This window comes from Notolepis coatsorum, assembly GCF_963971535.1.
Source record: "Notolepis coatsorum genome assembly, chromosome: 6".
In the NCBI taxonomy this organism is placed as follows: Eukaryota; Metazoa; Chordata; class Actinopteri; order Aulopiformes; family Paralepididae; genus Notolepis; species Notolepis coatsorum.
In genome coordinates, this window is record NC_140170.1 from 160,175,755 (window position 1) to 160,193,308 (window position 17,554).

General features: G+C 42.6%; 1 protein-coding gene across 6 annotated transcripts in view; it reads left to right on the forward strand.

Moving 5' to 3' along the window:
• The window catches only part of zmynd8 (zinc finger, MYND-type containing 8), a 71,496-nt gene that overhangs the window by 10,642 nt on the left and 43,300 nt on the right, over positions 1 to 17,554 (forward strand). For all 6 annotated transcript variants that reach the window (XM_084317347.1, XM_084317348.1, XM_084317352.1 and 3 more), the window contains 2 exons: positions 10,858 to 11,079; positions 14,030 to 14,143. In XM_084317347.1, the coding sequence (XP_084173473.1) occupies positions 10,858 to 11,079; positions 14,030 to 14,143 (336 nt within the window). The remainder of the gene's footprint in view (positions 1 to 10,857; positions 11,080 to 14,029; positions 14,144 to 17,554) is intronic.

Consider the following 17,554-nt stretch of genomic DNA (forward strand, 5'->3'; position numbering starts at 1 on the left):
GTCTGTTAAAGGTTCTGTCTGTTAAAGGTTCTGTCTGTTAACGGTTCTGTCTGTTAAAGGTTCTGTCTGTTAACGGTTCTGTCTGTTAAAGGTTCTGTTAACGGTTCTGTCTGTTAACGGTTCTGTCTGTTGAATGTTCTGTCTGTTAAAGGTTCTGTCTGTTAACGGTTCTGTCTGTTAAAGGTTCTGTCTGTTAAAGGTTCTGTCTGTTAACGGTTCTGTCTGTTAACGGTTCTGTCTGTGAATATTCTGTCAAAGGTTCTGTCTGTTAAATGTTCTGTCTGTTAAAGGTTCTGTCTGTTAACGGTTCTGTCTGTTAAAGGTTCTGTCTGTTAACGGTTCTGTCTGTTAACGGTTCTGTCTGTTAAAGGTTCTGTCTGTTAACGGTTCCTGTCTGTTAAATGTTCTGTCTGTTAAATGTTCTGTCTGTTAAATGTTCTGTCTGTTAAATGTTCTGTCTGTTAACGGTTCTGTCTGTTAAAGGTTCTGTCTGTTAACGGTTCTGTCTGTTAAATGTTCTGTCTGTTAAATGTTCTGTCTGTTAAAGGTTCTGTCTGTTAAAGGTTCTGTCTGTTAAATGTTCTGTCTGTTAAATGTTCTGTCAAAGGTTCTGTCTGTTAAATGTTCTGTCTGTTAACGGTTCTGTCTGTTAAAGGTTCTGTCTGTTAACAGTTCTATCTGTTAAAGGTTCTGTCAACAGTTCTGTCTGTTAAATGTTCTGTCTGTTAAAGGTTCTGTCTGTTAACGGTTCTGTCTGTTAAATGTTCTGTCTGTTAAAGGTTCTGTCTGTTAACGGTTCCTGTCTGTTAAATGTTCCGTCTGTTAAATGTTCTGTCTGTTAAAGGTTCTGTCTGTTAAAGGTTCTGTCTGTTAACGGTTCTGTCTGTTAAAGGTTCTGTCTGTTAACGGTTCTGTCTGTTAAATGTTCTGTCTGTTAAAGGTTCTGTCTGTTAAAGGTTCTGTCTGTTAAATGTTCTGTCTGTTAAATGTTCTGTCAAAGGTTCTGTCTGTTAAATGTTCTGTCTGTTAAAGGTTCTGTCTGTTAACAGTTCTGTCTGTTAAAGGTTCTGTCAACAGTTCTGTCTGTTAAATGTTCTGTCTGTTAAAGGTTCTGTCTGTTAACGGTTCTGTCTGTTAAATGTTCTGTCTGTTAAATGTTCTGTCTGTTAAAGGTTCTGTCTGTTAACGGTTCTGTCTGTTAAATGTTCTGTCTGTTAAATGTTCCGTCTGTTAACGGTTCTGTCTGTTAAATGTTCTGTCTGTTAAATGTTCTGTCAAATGTTCTGTCTGTTAAATGTTCTGTCTGTTAACGGTTCTGTCTGTTAAAGGTTCTGTCTGTTAACAGCGTCTGTCTGTTAAAGGTTCTGTCAACAGTTCTGTCTGTTAAATGTTCTGTCTGTTAAAGGTTCTGTCTGTTAACGGTTCTGTCTGTTAAAGGTTCTGTCTGTTAAATGTTCTGTCAAAGGTTCTGTCTGTTAACGGTTCTGTCTGTTAAATGTTCTGTCTGTTAAATTTTCTGTCTGTTAAAGGTTCTGTCTGTTAACAGTTCTGTCTGTTAAAGGTTTTGTCTGTTAAAGGTTTTGTCTGTCAAAGGTTCTGTCTGTTAAATGTTCTGTGTTAAAGGTTCTGTCTGTTAAATGTTCTGTCAAAGGTTCTGTCTGTTAAAGGTTCTGTCTGTTAATGGTTCTGTCTGTTAAATGTTCTGTCTGTTAAAGGTTCTGTCTGTTAACTGTTCTGTCTGTTAACGGTTCTGTCTGTTAAAGGTTCTGTCTGTTGAATATTCTGGTAAAGGTTCTGTCTGTTAAAGGTTCTGTTAACGGTTCTGTCTGTTAAATGTTCTGTCTGTCAAAGGTTCTATCTGTTAAATGTTCTGTCTGTTAAATGTTCTGTCTGTTAAAGGTTCTGTCTGTTAAAGGTTCTGTCTGTTAAATGTTCTGTCTGTTAAATGTTCTGTCTGTTAAAGGTTCTGTCTGTTAAAGGTTCTGTCTGTTAACAGTTCTGTCTGTTAACAGTTCTGTCAAAGGTTCTGTCTGTTAAATGTTCTGTGTTAAAGGTTCTGTCTGTTAAAGGTTCTGTCTGTTAACGGTTCTGTCTGTTAAATGTTCTGTCTGTTAAATGTTCTGTCTGTTAACGGTTCTGTCTGTTAAAGGTTCTGTCTGTTAACAGTTCTGTCTGTTAAAGGTTCTGTCAACAGTTCTGTCTGTTAAATGTTCTGTCTGTTAAAGGTTCTGTCTGTTAACGGTTCTGTCTGTTAAAGGTTCTGTCTGTTAAATGTTCTGTCAAAGGTTCTGTCTGTTAACGGTTCTGTCTGTTAAATGTTCTGTCTGTTAAATTTTCTGTCTGTTAAAGGTTCTGTCTGTTAACAGTTCTGTCTGTTAAAGGTTTTGTCTGTTAAAGGTTCTGTCAAAGGTTCTGTCTGTTAAAGGTTCTGTCTGTTAATGGTTCTGTCTGTTAAATGTTCTGTCTGTTAACGGTTCTGTCTGTTAAAGGTTCTGTCTGTTAAAGGTTCTGTCTGTTGAATATTCTGGTAAAGGTTCTGTCTGTTAAAGGTTCTGTTAACGGTTCTGTCTGTTAAATGTTCTGTCTGTCAAAGGTTCTATCTGTTAAATGTTCTGTCTGTTAAAGGTTCCGTCTGTTAAATGTTCTGTCTGTTAAATGTTCTGTCTGTTAAATGTTCTGTCTGTTAAAGGTTCTGTCTGTTAACAGTTCTGTCAAAGGTTCTGTCTGTTAAAGGTTCTGTCTGTTAACGGTTCTGTCTGTTAAATGTTCTGTCTGTTATGTTCTGTCTGTTAAATGTTCTGTCTGTTAAATGTTCTGTCTGTTAAAGGTTCTGTCTGTTAAAGGTTCTGTCTGTTAAAGGTTCTGTCTGTTAAATGTTCTGTGTTAAAGGTTCTGTCTGTTAAAGGTTCTGTCTGTTAAAGGTTCTGTCAGTTAACGGTTCTGTCTGTTAACGGTTCTGTCTGTTAAAGGTTCTGTCTGTTAAATGTTCTCTGTTAAATGGTCTGTCTGTTAAAGGTTCTGTCTGTTCAATGTTCTGTCAAAGGTTCTGTCTGTTAAAGGTTCTGTCTGTTAAAGGTTCTGTCTGTTAACGGTTCTGTCTGTTAAATGTTCTGTCTGTTAAAGGTTCTGTCTGTTAACTGTTCTGTCTGTTAACGGTTCTGTCTGTTAAAGGTTCTGTCTGTTAAATATTCTGTTAAAGGTTCTGTCTGTTCAATGTTCTGTCTGTTAAAGGTTCTGTCTGTTAACGGTTCTGTCTGTTAACGGTTCTGTCTGTTAACTGTTCTGTCTGTTAAAGGTTCTGTCTGTTAACGGTTCTGTCTGTTAAAGGTTCTGTCTGTTAAATATTCTGTTAAAGGTTCTGTCTGTTCAATGTTCTGTCTGTTAAAGGTTCTGTCTGTTAACGGTTCTGTCTGTTAAATGTTCTGTCTGTTAAATGTTCTGTCTGTTAAATGGTCTGTCTGTTAAAGGTTGTCTGTTAAAGGTTCTGTCTGTTAAAGGTTCTGTTCAATGTTCTGTCTGTTAAAGGTTCTGTCTGTTAACGGTTCTGTCTGTTAAATGTTCTGTCTGTTAAATGTTCTGTCTGTTAAATGGTCTGTCTGTTAAAGGTTGTCTGTTAAAGGTTCTGTCTGTTAAATGTTCTGTCTGTTAAATGTTCTGTCTGTTAACGGTTCTGTCTGTTAATAAAGGTTCTGTCTGTTAAAGGTTCTGTCTGTTAAATGTTCTGTCTGTTAAATGGCCTGTCTGTTAAAGGTTCTGTCTGTTAACAGTTCTGTCTGTTAAAGGTTCTGTCTGTTAACGGTTCTGTCTGTTAACTGTTCTGTCTGTTAAAGGTTCAGTCTGTTAAAGGTTCTGTCTGTTAAATGTTCTGTCTGTTAAATGTTCTGTCTGTTAACACATTGGGTGCCACGCCCCTTTGCCCAAATAACCCCTTGAATGCCAGCGCTTTAGTCAATGGGAGGTTGGGGATATTTGCGAAGGCTTAAACTATATCTTAAATGATGGCTATGGGTCTAAAACACCCCTCGCTTATCAATGACTTGCTTGCAGTCAACATGTACGAAATGGATTGTTTTTTCATTGGTACATTTCCGTTTTATACGGTTTTGAATATGAGTATAGTTTCGGAGAGTTCTAGTAATTTCAGAGAAATTCCGCAATAATAGCCCTTTAGTGGAATACACAAAACACGTTGTCATTTTTCGGCTGATTTATTAATTGTTTTCAAATAAACGCTAGATTATCGATAGTATATGTGTACTTATGCACGCTAGAGAAGCGGGCTGAAAAATCTATTATCCATGACCTGGTCAGCGCTAATGTCATACACGCACACACACACACACACAGACACGTTGTGATCGCTATGAAAAAAAACATCTGATTAACCCAATACTGGTAAAGTAGAGTCCTTACCTCACATCAGATGTTCTGCAAAAAGATTAATCAAATTCCTGATCGCCATTCCAAATATTGATCGCGTTTATTGATCCAACGTTATAGTCTGAAACACATAATCGACGCTGCTCTGAGGGTCCTCAGTCAATCTGGTAACACGACACTGCTTGCCAGAGATGGGAAAACCCCGGACCGGACTTTTTTCTGATGCACATGGCCACCAAATCCAATCCAATGATGTGCATTACCATCCGGGAGACGATAGGCGGCGGTATTTGCCATTTTTTTTATTTAAATTTTTTCACTTTTTCTCCCATTTTTTATTTTTCTCCCATCCCAATTTCGTATTATCCAATTCAACCCTCCCCTGTCTCGAACGCTGTTTCTTGCCTCCCACAAGCCGGCTGCCATGTTGACTAAGTCATACATAGCACGAGTCCCCTCCGATACTCTGGGTAACAGCAGTCGCATCTTTTCACCTGCGCGGCGCAATCTTTCAGCGTCAGGGGTCTGCGCTTTGGAGGGGCGCCGCCCCCATCGCTTCCTGATTCTACTGCGCAGGCGCACCAACGACCTGTAGGAGTCGCTGTCCACAACGCCCGATCCCCACCCATCAGTTTCCCACCCCCTAATACTGCCAATGTGTATTAGTACGGACGACCAGCTAAACTGAAAGCAATGTGGAGCGCTGGGCTCGAACAGGCGAACCCAGCGTCTCCAGTATTCGTGGTGAGCGCCTTGCCCACTGCACCACGTAGCCGCCCCGGTATTTGCCCTTTTCGAGCTCAGACCCATTCCCAATGATAACGTCAGGCTGGATGGATGAAAAATAAATGGATATTGCTAATAAAAGAAATAACGAGTACTCGTCATTGTAGGGGTGGACGGTATAAACGGTATACGGTATAAACGGTATGAATTTGCTCTACGGTATGGATTTTGACTATACCGTGTAACCGGTAGTGCAGCTCTAAAATAGCAATGACGTCATGTAACCACAGCGCGACTATTAGACTCGCATTTGCCCCTAAAAATAGATAGAATTAGTCATAGATAATAGATATGTGCGAACTGGAAAAAAGTTTTTTAGGAGGCTTCGCGCAGTGGGCGTGCCAGCCCCTACCGCACGCATGTAAACACGGGTCTAGTAGTCTAGTGGGACGGGACACGGGAGCTGTCGGGAGGACGGCGGCGTCTCCCTGAGCTAACGTTAGCTTAGCTACCGTTACAAAATGACCCAGTCAACTATTCAATTTTAGTTTAATACATGATGGGGCATTGTCTAACCGAACGGTATCTAGTCGGCCAGCTACCGATAGCTCCTGACATCAACAAACGCTCCACAAAGTCTAGTACTAGAGACGTGTATGCTACCTGTTAGCTCACGTTAACGCAAGTTAGTTCACCGTTCAAAACGAAATGTCCCATTGAACTAAATAATTCACGGAGGCGTTGTATTAACGTTATATATGCAGTAGCTACAGATAGCTCCTGATATCAATGTCTTATAACACTGATTCGATGCGTATTTAAGCTGAGGGCTTGCTAACGTTATACCAATACAATAGGGTCCAGGTGCAGTGCCGGAGAATCCTGGCCGTAGCTCTGCTCGAGGCTACTCGAGTATAGGTCCAGGTGCAGCTCCGGAGAATCCTGGCCACACAGTACACACAGACAGTGGAGCTTGTTGCGTGGTGGCGATGTCTCGCAGATAATACAAGTACAAGTCTAATTATATAATATATATATTTTATAAAAAAATAATAATAATTATATTATAAATATAAATAATTAAATAATATTAAATTATAATTATACCGTGATATAAATTTTAGACCATACCGTCCACCCCTACGTCATTGGCACTCAATGCATGGCGAGTTAAGACGACTAATCTCGTCGTTGGCACTCAATGTGTTAAAGGTTCTGTCTGTTAAATGTTCTGTTAAATGTTCTGTCTGTTAAATGTTCTGTCTGTTAAATGTTCTGTCTGTTAACTGTTCTGTCTGTTAAATGTTCTGTCTGTTAAATGTTCTGTCTGTTAACGGTTCTGTCTGTTAAATGTTCTGTCTGTTAAATGGTCTGTCTGTTAAAGGTTGTCTGTTAAAGGTTCCGTCTGTTAAATGTCTTGTCTGTTAAATGTTCTGTCTGTTAACGGTTCTGTCTGTTAAATGTTCTGTCTGTTAACGGTTCTGTCTGTTAAATGTTCTGTCTGTTAACGGTTCTGTCTGTTAAATGTTCTGTCTGTTAAATGTTCTGTTAAAGGTTCGGTCTATTAAATGTTCTGTCTGTTAAATGTTCTGTCTGTTAAAGGTTCTGTCTGTTAAATGTTCTGTCTGTTAAAGGTTCTGTCTGTTAAATGTTCTGTCTGTTAAAGGTTCTGTCTGTTAAAGGTTCCGTCTGTTAAATGTTCTGTCTGTTAAATGTTCTGTCAAAGGTTCTTTCTGTTAAATGTTTTGTCTTGTTAACTGTTCTGTCTGTTAACTGTTCTGTCTGTTAAATGTTCTGTCTGTTAAAGGTTCTGTCTGTTAAATGTTTTGTCTGTTAAAGGTTCTGTATGTTAAATGTTCCGTCTGTTAACTGTTCTGTCTGTTAAAGGTTCTGTCTGTTAACGGTTCTGTCTGTTAAATGTTTTGTCTGTTTTCTCAATCAAGAGCCTCTTTGTAAAGTCCTTGTAAATACTTTGTTCTTAAGTGACCTGCCTGGTTAAATAAAGGTTAGATGGATAAATAAATACATGACTTATATATATATTAATTAGTAGTAGTACTAGTATAATAATATTCATAGTTACTATTGTTATAATTTAATTACGTTTTTTTGCACACAATTTGCCTAGAAAAATAGGGCACAAATATAGTTTAACAAATAGTTACAAGAAAGAAGAAAAAAAACGTTTAACTTGAGCGAACACCTCTTCATCTTACCTCTTAGTGCCACAAGCAGTGAGTCTATTTGAACAGAATTTGAGACTCAAAGTTGTTACAGCATCATACTGTAGCTGCTCCATAGACAATGAATGCAGTCTTGTGGAGCCACAGAATGCTTGTTTGGGTTCCTATTCCCAGATTAGCTTCACTCTAATCAGATAATGTCCTCATGAAACTCCCTTGGATACTAATCAGCTTTAACCACCTTCCCAATTCATTCTCTATGTGGAACAGCTTCACACTTTATCCCCGATGACATCACACATTTGTCTCTTAGTTCTCTGGAGGTTTCTAGCTTTGCGAGAGAGTTGCTATTGTTCACACATTGATTTTCCATTTATGATACTTAAAGGAACATGGCGACATTATGGGAAATGCACTTACCGTCTTCTCCAGAGTCGGACAAGAAGATGGATACCAATTTCCTCTCTGTTCAGTAGAAAGCCATCAGGCTGCAAGCTAGCCTAGCTTAGCACAAATTAATGGAAGCAGATACGGATAAACTAGCCTATCTTAAAACTCTGGGAGAGGTGTTTTTGGCCAATAGCTAGGCTAGCTGATCCATATTCGCTTCCATTCATTTGTGCTAAGCTAGGCTAGCTTGCAGCCGGATACCTTTCTACTGAACGCAGAGAGGAAATTGGTATCTATCTACTAACTCTGGAGAAGACTATAAGCACATTTCTCATACAGTTGGTGTGTTTGTTCCTTTAATATCGGGGAATCTTGATGAACAATTTATGCACAGCAGTCATCATAATGAAATGCTTTACACTTGGAGACAATATTATTGTGATTACTTTTGGCTTCATTGAAATCTCAATTTGGTGTCGTCTTTTGATTTGCAAGCTTTGCTTGCCTAGTGATTTAAAACAGCCAGTCACCTCTATCCCTAGAGCCTTTGGCACAGTATATAAGACAATCTCAGTCCATAGAGCTGATATCAATTAAGGGCACACAGCATCATATTAGTTTATATGCGGACGATGTAATATTGTTCATGCAAAACCCTACCACCTCACTGCCTCATCTTCTCAAGGTAATAGATGATTTAAGATAAACTGGCCAAAATCGGCCTTCCTTCCACTTAATGTGACTGCGAAGGCTACCTCCCTCCCAGTAAATATACCAATGGTAGAACACTTTAGATGTCTTGCAGTTGAAATATTCCCCACTATATGCCAAACGGTGAAGTATAATTATACCGGATTCCTAGATAGGATCACAAATGACTTCGGCAGGTGGTCAAAACTAAAAAATACAGGCCCGAGCATCAATAGTTAAGATGGATGATTTACCAAGAATTAACTTCTTCAGCTCGATGTTGCCGTTACCCCCCCCCCCCCCCCCCCCTGTTGGTTACTGACAAAAATTACACTCCGCTGCATATAAATCTATTTGGAACAACAAACCTCCACGAATAAAAAGATCCACTGCACAGAGAAATAAAGCCGATGGGGGTTTAGCATTTCCAGACTTCAACTACTATTTTAAAGCGTTCTCTTTAAGACCACTGATCACCTGGTTTGATTCTCAAGCATCTGTATCCTGGAGACCATTAGAGGAGAACATAGTTGCACCACATAGACTGCAGGATATAGTATACACCAACTTATCAATTAAGCAATGCAACTTGAAATTTGGCCCTCTTATTACACATGTGATCCGGATATTTTTATTTTTATTTTATTTATCCTTTATTTATCCAGGATATGGCGTGATACACAGAAAAAATGTATTAACCAACATAAATGGCATAGTCATTCTCCCCTATTTAATAACAATTTACTCCTTATTGCACAACAACCTATCAGATTTACCAAATGGGAAAAGAAGGGCATACATACATTGGGCGATGTCTTCAACGACCGGGGTTTTTGCAGCTATAAAGATATATCTAACAAATGTAACCTCACCAGCTCCACTTATTATATCTATCTACAATTAAGAGCAGCTTTAAGGGCTCACGGAGTCCCATTAAAGGTGCCACTTGAGCACCACAGATATCACAAATTCTTTTATGAAAAGGAGACATCGAGAGGCTTCGTCTCTGACTTTTATCGTCACTTACTTACGTCCTCATATGATGTCCTTCCCCTAGACTTAGTTTGGAGGAAGGATATACCAAACTTGGAAGTAGATTTTGATTGGGATGAAGTCTGGGCAAACGTTCGGCTCGTCACGCAACCCGGATCATCAACAGATTAATCTTAATTTTATTCATAGGACTTACTTAACTCCTAGACGTTTGCACCTAATGGGGCTTAAACAAGACCCTCGATGCTCCTTGTGTTTAAACGGTGATATTGGTACATTTATGCATATGTATTGGGAATGCCCTCCTGTTAAGATATTCTGGGAAGAAGTAACCACTCAATTATCAGAATTTTTATTTTTGACCATACCTGTACTGCCTTCTGTATTGTTGTTGAATGATGTTTCTTAGTTATCAACCTCTGTACATGTAAAGAGACTAATTTTGTCCGGTCTCACGGCTGCCAAAAAGCTGATAGCAGCACGCTGGATTCAACCGGATAAAATGTGCCGGAAGGTATGGGTTCTTACCTATCTCGATGTGATTTATCTAGAGATATCTACCGCACGAATTTGAGGTGTTAATGAAGCCAGCATAGCAATCTGGTTAGATGTGGTGGAGAAGATAAAAGATAGCATATGAACTTGTAATCCCTGGCGTTAAACGGAATAATGGATGGATAGTCCAAGAGGGGGTCCTGAGGGGGGGGGGGGGTGGGGGGCAAGGGAAGGAGAAGGAAAGAGTGAGGAAGAGCAAGCAAGAGCATATGTGTTGTATTGTATTTATTATGTGTATATCTTTTAATCTACATTTATTTTGATTTAAGTACTGGACAGTCATTATTGTTATTATTATGTCGGTCATAGTCCTGTGATTTATTGTGGATTTCTACTGTTAATGTATTGTGTGTCTAGTTTTATGTTAAAAAAGGTAAAATAAAAAACATTTGTTAAAAAAAAATAAAAAACAGCCAGTCACTAGAACGGGTTCCATAGGTTTAAAAATTCCAAGTTTCAAGTTTCCATTACAATAATGATGTAGTATAAGGAGGTAGCTTAACAATAAGGGCCTTAAAAATGAACAAATACCAGTTTTTGGTGCACCTCTCCATCAGCGAGGACCAACCAACCTTCTCTTAAAGGACACTGATGATGAGTGTCGTATCTATCATTAGTGATGAATCTGAGGGCAGAGTGAAGACTGAGTCCAGGGATTTAAGGGTTGAGGCCACAGCATGTCTATAGATTATTACATCACCATAGTCCAAGACTGATAAGAAAACTGCTTCGACAACTCTCTTCCTACTAATCAAAGGAAAGCTAGTTCTGTTTCTGTATAGGAAGCCAATTTCTGTCGCAACTTGGAGGCAAGGTTATCCACATTGATCACAGTACGTCTACCTTGAGTTGATTCTGTGCACGCTTGCTCTGGCTCTCGCGATCATCTGATGCCTGATTCTGACGCTCCCCCAACCCTTGTGTTCCTTTTGTGTTCCAGTCAGAACTAAGACACGGCCCCTTTTACTATGCCAAGCAGCCGACGCTCACCACAGACCCCGTGGACGTGGCACCGCAGGACGGCAGGAATGACTTCTACTGCTGGCTGTGTCACCGCGAGGGCCAGGTGCTCTGCTGCGAGCTCTGTCCCCGGGTCTACCACGCCAAGTGCCTCAAGTTGCCGGCCGAGCCCGAGGGCGACTGGTTCTGTCCGGAGTGTGAGGTACCCGACGGAGGAATGTGTGGGAATGAGTAAAAGTCTATAGTCTCAGATCCGTGTAGTAATACACAACTAAAAGGCATACATCATTTGATGACATAAAACAAAAAGAAAAGAATATCACATTTTTGAGACGTCTGTAATCTGTCATCATTTGATTGGCTGTTGCTGTTTTGATTGATAATTGTAATAATGATAATAATAATAAACTTTATTTGTATAGCACCTTTCATACAATACTTAAGTCCTGTGCAAACCAGCTGGCCCCAGTATTTACATCCATATTCAATATATGTCCGTGGTCCCTGCCTGCTTCAAAATGTCAACCATAATCCCTGTGCCAAAAAACTCCTCTCCAACAAGCCTTAATGACTACAGACCGGTGGCACTCACCTCTGTGGTCATGAAATGCTTTGAGAGGCTGGTCAAGGATTACATCTGTGCCTCCCTCCATAGTAACATGGACCCACTGCAGTTTGCATACAGGGCAAACGGGTCCACTGACGATGCGGTCTCCCAAGTACTGCACAACACACTATCTCACCTTGACAGTCAGAAGGGGGGCTATGTGAGACTGTTGTTCATTGACTATAGTTCAGCTTTCAACACCATAGTCCCCACCAGACTGGTTGACAAGCTGATCGATCTGGGTCTGAGCTCCGCCATGAGCGCCTGGATCCTGGACTTTCTTTTTTTTATCTACTTTTTCTCCCCATTTTTCTATTTTTCTCTCATCCCAATTTCGTATTATCCAATTCTTCCCTCCCCTGTCTCGAACGATTGGGCGCACATGTCACATGACCAGAAACGTCAGTGGCCTATCGGATTCGCAAAACGCACAAAACTGTTGGTATTCGAATAGACGCGCCCCCGATACTTTCCTGATTCTGCTGTACAGGCGCACCAACCGACCTATAGGAGTCGCTGTCCACAACGTCCGATCCCCACCCACCGGCTTTCCCACCTGCGTGAATACTTTCCCTAAGGGGGTTGCACTTCCGCGTTCGGTTTGCGCGGTCTGATTGGCCACTGACGTTTTTGGTCATGTGACATGTGCGCCAATCGTGTGGCGCCTAGTTCTGCCACCGGTTAAGCTTAGGCACTCTTTCGAAGTTGGTTAAGGTTAGAGTTTGTCTTAGAGCAGGGCGATAGAACACCAGCCCTGATTCCAAACTCTAACCTTAACCAACTTCGAAAGAGTCGCCTAAGCTTAACCAGTGATAAATTAGGCGTTAGGTAGTTTGCAGGCTGTTAGACCCGGAAATAGGCGCAGAACTAGGCGTCACACGATTGGCGCACATGTCGCATAACTAGAAACGTCAGTGGCCAATCAGATTGCGCAAAAGTGCAACCCCCTTAGGGAAAGTATTCACGCTTCCCACCCCCTAATACTGCCAATTGTATTAGTATGAACGACCAGCCAAGCCGGAAGCAACGCCGAGAGCTGGATCCTGGACTTTCTAAGTGACAGGCCCCAGGCGGTCAGGGTGGGGGGTCATACCTCCAGCAAAATCACCCTGAGTATCGGGTCCCCCCAGGGCTGCGTTCTGAGCCCCCTGCTGTACTCACTGTACACACATGACTGTGTGGCCAGGTTTAGCTCCAACTCCATAGTGAAGTTTGCGGACGACACGGTGGTGGTGGGGCTGATCTCTAACAATGACGAGAAGGCCTATCGGGAGGAGGTTGATGAACTGGCACGCTGGTGCCGGGACAACAGCCTACTCCTGAACATTGGTAAAACCAAAGAGCTGATCGTGGATTTTAGGAGAATACAGCAGGGGACACACACGCCGTTGTCGATAAACGGGGCTATCGTGGACAGGGTGAGCAGTTTCAAGTACCTGGGCTGGGAGTCCACATCACAGAGGACCTGACATGGTCTACACACATAGATTCTGTGGTGAAAAAGGCGAAACAGCGCCTCTATCACCTGAGACGGCTAAGGAAGTTCAGAGTATCGGGGAAGATACTCCACTCCTTCTACTCCAGGGCTGTAGAGAGCATTCTGACTGGAAACATCACTGCCTGGTTTGGAAACAGCACGGCACAGGACAGGAAGGCACTCCAGAGAGTGGTGTGCTCAGCTGAGCGTACTACGGGTATTGCACTACCACCCCTGCAGGACTTATATAACAGGAGGTGCAAATCCAGAGCCTGCAGAATTATAAAAGACCCTCACGCCTGTTCAAGCTGCTGCGGTCAGGCAAGCGCCTACGGTCGCACGCTGCAAGAACAGAGAGACTTCTACTCAGCTTCTTCCCCCAGGCCATCAGAACACTGAACTCTCCACTCACAAATACACATGAGCACACACAGACACACACACACACCACTCATGCGGCAACCACTAAAAAAAAATCACTTTAAACAAAATGTCACTTTAAAAAATAGAATCTTTAGAAACACTTTAAAAGAAGGAGGTACTGTATAGTTTAGATACATTTAGAGTTAACATTGTAAATTGTATATAGCATACTATAGTAGTGTATATAAGAACCAGTTTCTCAGGAACCTAGCATGTTTTTTTTTTACCATGCATATGTGTGTCTTATCTATTTAATTTGTTCAAGACCACCCGCATTTCACTGTATGCCCTGGTATGTATGTGACAAATAAACCTTGATTCCTGATACAAGAATTGCAGCTCAAAGTGCTTCACAGCATTAAAAAAATTCCACAAAATTGGCATAAAATTAGCACACAAAAAAACTATAAAATAGATAGCAGCAAAATAGACAAAGTCAAGGTAAGACATAGAATATTATATAGATTATTATATCTAAATCCAGAGCATTGGTTTTCAATTGGTCTTTGCACAAAACCACCAGTTGAGAAACCTTGTTGTGGAGCACCTTTCAGGGCTGGGGGGGGGGGGACATTTACATGCTTTCATAATTGGTTGATAACGAATTTTTAAGTTTCCGACTCTTTTCCTGTTGGTCTCTTACAGAAAATAACGGTTGCAGAGTGCATAGAGACTCAGAGTAAAGCAATGATGATGCTAACCATTGACCAGCTGTCTTACCTGCTAAAGTTCGCCCTGCAGAAGATGAAGCAGCCGGGCGTAAGTGCGCCGATCCTCAGCTTGGTGGAGTCAGTCAATCTGGCTGTTTATTCTCATTTCTGCCTTTTTCTACCAATATTGGATGGATCTCTGTTGAATACTTGTCTTGTATATATGTGTGTCTTGATTACAGTAATCCTCTTGTAGACAAAATGCCATAGGATGGTTTTCTGCCTTTTATTCCTGTCAGTCATGCTTCTCCTATTCCATCAGCAATGGCCGATATCGCTGTCTCAATCTCAATACCTGTAACCTAAAATATTAAAGGGTAATTCCGGTATTTTAAAACCTGGACCCTATCTTTCTATCATTGGGGTCTAAATGACTTAATAGGGACAACATTTATTTGGGGAATTGGTCCAGTATTGATTTGTCAAAAGTGCGTCCACTAAAAGTGCTTGTTTCTGCCACTGACTGTGTAGTGTCTGAAGAGTCTTCTATTTCTTACCCAAAACAGACATCTCGCTCAAACACAATCACGCCGTCACACCTTAGTCGTTGCAGGAAGACTGAGGTGGAAACGGGAGTGAGAGTTGGAGAGGAAGAGTTTGAAGTACAGAAAGCGTAGCGTTATCTAAAAGATATAAAACAGTGGTTTGTGTTTGAGCTCATATCTGAATTGTACCAACAGAATGTCAAGCCACACTTCACACCGTTTTCAAAGACTATCTTTGTTGGATTTGTGCAACAAACGGATGAAAACACTCCCGTCTGTACACTGAGCCTGGCAGACCATCGGGTCTGTAGTGACTGAGTGTTGGAGAGACCGGAAGAAGCAAACCGTAAACACCTTTTAGGGATCCTTTACATTCTGTTGTCAGACACATATAATAACAATCAAGTCAGTAGGAAAAACAAGCAGTGTTAGTGGACGTACTTTTGACGCCAAATTATTACATTGCAGCCCGTTCTGCGGATGCTGACTGAAGCGGTCTCCATTAACACTGGACCAGTTCCAAAAATGTAATTTACACCCCACATTATGGGAAAATAGGGTCCAGGTTTAATAATACCGGAATGAACCTTTAAAGGATTGCCATGACGTTTAATTTTCTACACCAGGTACAAAGTGTGGGGGAAACGTTTGTGGGTTGGCAGTTAAATTATCATAAAAACAGCATGTTAGCCATCCCCATTCAAAGCACACACCACCGCTAGCCACAAGCTGTTTGATTGTGGCTAGTGGTGCCTCTTGGTTTTAATGGAGAGTGCTAACAATGCCATCAAACCAGTTTTTGCGAAAGCTTGAAGATCCAGTACAACGAAAACCGTGTCTTTCAATCACTTTTCAATTGATTGCATCATCTACTTGCTAACCCTGATTCACCCATCTGTCAGCCTGTCGGGTGTCAGTAGCTGTAAAGGATACCAGCTAGCTAGACCACAAACGCATAACATTAATGAAACTAGCGTTGGTTTGCTGCAATTTAGTTAAATTTAGTCGTTTCAAAACATCCACAGCAACTGTGACAATGTATTTCTCACCTGCACAGGTTAGCCGATGTTAATCTCCCAAGAATGTGTTTACATTTGAATGCTTCATGAATTTGAATGCTGAATGAATGAGAGGGTGCACTAAAACACTTTTTTTTTTTCCTTTTTACATTTGCTCTCATCCCCCAATTTAGTTTTTATGCCTATTCCCTTCCTGGCTGTTGCACTGCCCTGCTGGGAGGGTGTAGACTACCACATGCTGCCCTACTGACGGTTTGGGGAGGGTGTAGACTACCACATGCTGCCCTACTGACGGTTTGGGGAGGGTGTAGACTACCACATGCTGCCCTACTGACGGTTTGGGGAGGGTGTAGACTACCACATGCTGCCCTACTGACAGTCTGGGGAGGGTGTAGACTACCTCATGCTGCCCTACTGACGGTCTGGGGAGGGTGTAGACTACCACATGCTGCCCTACTGACTGTTTGGGGAGGGTGTAGACTACCACATGCTGCCCTACTGACTGTTTGGGGAGGGTGTAGACTACCACATGCTGCCCTACTGACTGTTTGGGGAGGGTGTAGACTACCTCATGCTGCCCTACTGACGGTCTGGGGAGGGTGTAGACTACCACATGCTGCCCTACTGACGGTCTGGGGAGAGTGTAGACTACCACATGCTGCCCTACTGTCGGTCTGGGGAGAGTGTAGACTACCACATGCTGCCCTACTGTCGGTCTGGGGAGAGTGTAGACTACCACATGCTGCCCTACTGTCGGACTGGGGAGGGTGTAGACTACCACATGCTGCCCTACTGTGGGTCTGGGGAGGGTGTGTAGACTACCACATGCTGCCCTACTGTGGGTCTGGGGAGGGTGTGTAGACTACCACATGCTGCCCTACTGACGGTCTGGGGAGGGTGTAGACTACCACATGCCTCCTCTGTTGGTCTGGGGAGGGTGTAGACTACCACATGCTGCCCTACTGACGTTCTGGGGAGAGTGTAGACTACCACATGCTGCCCTACTGAGGGTCTGGGGAGAGTGTAGACTACCACATGCTGCCCTACTGAGGGTCTGGGGAGAGTGTAGACTACCACATGCTGCCCTACTGAGGGTCTGGGGAGGGTGTGTAGACTACCACATGCTGCCCTACTGAGGGTCTGGGGAGCGTGTAGACTACCACATGCTGCCCAACTGGCGGTCTGGGGAGCGTGTAGACTACCACATGCTGGCCTACTGATGGTCTGGGGTGAGTGTAGACTACCACATGCTGCCCTACTATGGGTCTAGGGAGGGTGTGTAGACTACCACATGCTGCCCTACTGACTGTCTGGGGAGGGTGTAGACTACCAGATGCTGCCCTACTGACGGTCTGGGGAGGGTGTAGACTACCACATGCCTCCTCTGTTGGTCTGGGGAGGGTGTAGACTACCACATGCCTCCTCTGTTGGTTTGGGGAGGGTGTAGACTACCACATGCCTCCTCTGTTGGTTTGGGGAGGGTGTAGACTACCACATGTCTCCTCTGTGAATCTGGGGAGCGTGTAGACTACCACATATCTTTGTCAGTCTGGGGAGGGTGTAGACAACCACATGTCTCCTGTCAGTCTGGGGAGGGTGTAGACTACCACATGTCTCCTCTGTGGGTCTGGGGAGAGTGTAGACTACCACATGTCTCCTATGTTGGTCTGGGGAAAGTGTAGACTACCACATGTCTCCTATGTTGGTCTGGGGAGGGTGTAGACTTATCACATGCCTCCTCTGTCGGTCTGGGGAGGGTGAATACTACCACATGCCTCCTCTGTAGGTCTGGGGAGGGTGTAGACTACCACATGTCTCCTATGTTGGTCTGGGTAGGGTGTAGACTACCACATGTCTCCTATGTTGGTCTGGGGAGGGTATAGACTTATCACATGTCTCCTCTGTCGGTCTGGGGAGGGTGAAGACTACCACATGGCGCCCTACTGACGGTCTGGG